Genomic DNA, 2,414 nt, shown 5'->3' with positions numbered 1-2,414 from the left:
GGAATTTTTATGACGTCATTTGTATATTTGGATTTGCTAGGTGTAATTTGGTCTTTCTATGCGGTCTTTGAATTTGTTAGGTGTATATTTGAACTGAAAAAACTATATAATATTATCATACTGTAGCATGATTCTAAAGCCTAACTCTACAGATTTTGTCAGTTGTCTCTTGTTTGTAGCCTACTCATTTTTAGATTAAGTACTTGCAATATTGATGTACGAGCGTTGAGTGTGTGTTTGGGTGTTTGTGTGTGCGCGTTTGCATGCCATTGCATGTGTACACGAGTGCGTTTGTACGTGTGTATGCTTGTGTCAGTCTGTGTCTACGTGTATTATAGTGTAGTATGTATTTTGTAAATGTTCGTAAGTGTGTATGTATAGGTATATGTGTGCTTATAGCTTAAACGCATGTATATGTATGCGTATGTATGTGTAAGTATTTTTATGTGCATCACGACTCTTTGGAATGAGGCGCTCGTCAATTTTGGGGCATTTTGAGTTATTGGTATACGCTTAAAGCCTATTCATTTGCCTTGCTTTGCATTTAAAACAATACCCTTCTATCTTGAACAGAAGTCGAGATATTTGCAACAGAAGGAGTTGAGAGCCGCCTGCTTTTAGAAATAAAATTTGCGAGAAATGGCCGCCAAAGTTTGATGGCTCCCATAGTTTGAGATTTCTTGAACATTGAAAATGTATAGACATAGAGACACGGTGTGGATAGATTTTTCGGTAAAATCCACACAGTAATGTGTTTTTAAATGGACATATAATATGTTGAGACAAAGAAACAAAAATTCGATAAAAATTGCCAAACCAGGAGAAAAAATGCCGGTTTCTTCGATTTCATTGTTTAAAATTTTGACAAGCGCTTGATTTCACCACGATGCCTCAATAATGTGTTTGTGTTGCTGACGATGAAAGCTCTACAGCCAGTTCAAATATTTTGAAGTTAACCTGAAAAGACGCTTTATCATGAGATGTTACTGCCTTAGCAAACAAAAAAATCCTAAACACATATTACCATAATACCTTAGCCACTTTTGCTGTTTTTGGTGTTCGAATTCATAACGAGATTTCGTCTTCTCTTTCTTTGTTTTCTGAGTCTATTGTTCACGTAATTGTCTTTGTTTTTTTAAAGCGATCTGTTCTTAGTGTGTTTGGTTGCCAAGGTTTGAGAAAAAAACAAAAACAAGCAAAGTCTGTCAGACTCTTTCCTTCCTCCCTTCCTATCTATCCTCTCTCTTTCTTTCTCTCTCTCTCTCTCTCTCTCTCTCTCTCTCTCTCTCTCTCTCCTCTCTCTCTCTCTCTCTCTCTCTCTCTCTCTCTCACACACACACACACACACACACACACACACACACACACACACACACACACACGCACACACACACACACACACTAACAGACCCACACCTTTGAGATGTTGATGCCACATATCTGTCTGTCCTCTCTCCTCGTTTTGCCCTCATCCTCCTCTTCGTTCTCTCTCTCAAACGGATGAGGAAGAAGACACTGCCTGGCCCGTGCAGGTCGATCAGAGGACCCTGAGGACAGAATCAAAACGTCTGATGTTTCGTTATTTGTTTCAGAAATAGGTGTTTTTCACACCCCCGTCGACACAATTTACGCTATTTGATTAAGGGGCAGACTTCCGACCCTACCTGTCAAGGCCAACTTGGTAGAGCTGGGCGAAAAATCGCTTCCGGAACCGATTCCCACGATTAATGCTACAGAAGAAAGGTTCCGACAACTCCTTTGTACGTAATAAAAAGGTTACCATTTAATTCAAACATTAAAATAATATTCTTCTTTTTCTTTTTAGAATTAAAAAAAAAAGAAGTTTGACACTTTATGGTGTTCCGAAATCACGGTTATCCTAAACTCTGAAAATTTTCGAGGCCAATTAGGTAACCTCCGGAAAAAAATCACATCATTAGAAAGTAATTGGGCTCGGAGTCGATTCCTACGATTCTTAGCTTTAAATAATCGAGAACCTAGCCGCCCAGCACTACAACTTGGGCTGAGAGATACAACATCTCATCAGAAAGACCGAGCTACTCGTTAACAATTTCTCCTCACTCGGGTCTTCTGCGTGCGGCAGCGAAATACCTAATCGCTTCACCAAAGACGCTGGTCTAAATTCTGTGAAACACATACAATGATACAAAACTTTTGTTTTGAGGACAATTCATTTTCCTCTCTACATTATGTGGACGGTTAGTTTTTGCTCTCGTGAAAGCAGGATCCGTCTATTTGTCGTCAGTATTACTGTTATCTATCTTGATACGCTTTTTGGGGCATCAAGGCCGCTTTCGTTCTGACTCGGAAACTGCAAATCATCTTAGATCAACAAAACAAGAACAAAAAAGAATAGTCCTACAAAGAACACGTTTTACTGGAAAGAAAACTAC

The 2,414-nt window shown here is 39.1% G+C and overlaps 2 protein-coding genes across 2 annotated transcripts in view; one reads left to right on the top strand and one right to left on the bottom strand.

The window, feature by feature from the left end:
* LOC106011051 overlaps positions 1–1,547 on the bottom strand; it is a gene marked incomplete at its 5' end in the record, with an annotated part of 11,035 nt that extends 9,488 nt beyond the window's left edge. The window contains 1 exon segment of the mRNA XM_013079320.2: positions 1,417–1,547. Within this exon segment, the coding sequence (XP_012934774.1) occupies positions 1,417–1,547 (131 nt within the window).
* Positions 1–2,414, top strand: part of LOC101850064 (multidrug resistance-associated protein 1) — a 4,380-nt gene that overhangs the window by 793 nt on the left and 1,173 nt on the right. The window lies entirely within an intron of this gene.

This window comes from Aplysia californica, unplaced genomic scaffold (assembly GCF_000002075.1).
Source record: "Aplysia californica isolate F4 #8 unplaced genomic scaffold, AplCal3.0 scaffold00048, whole genome shotgun sequence".
Lineage (NCBI taxonomy): Eukaryota > Metazoa > Mollusca > Gastropoda > Aplysiida > Aplysiidae > Aplysia > Aplysia californica.
The sequence above is the reverse complement of the archived record's forward strand: the minus strand, read 5'-3'. Positions and strand labels throughout refer to the sequence as shown.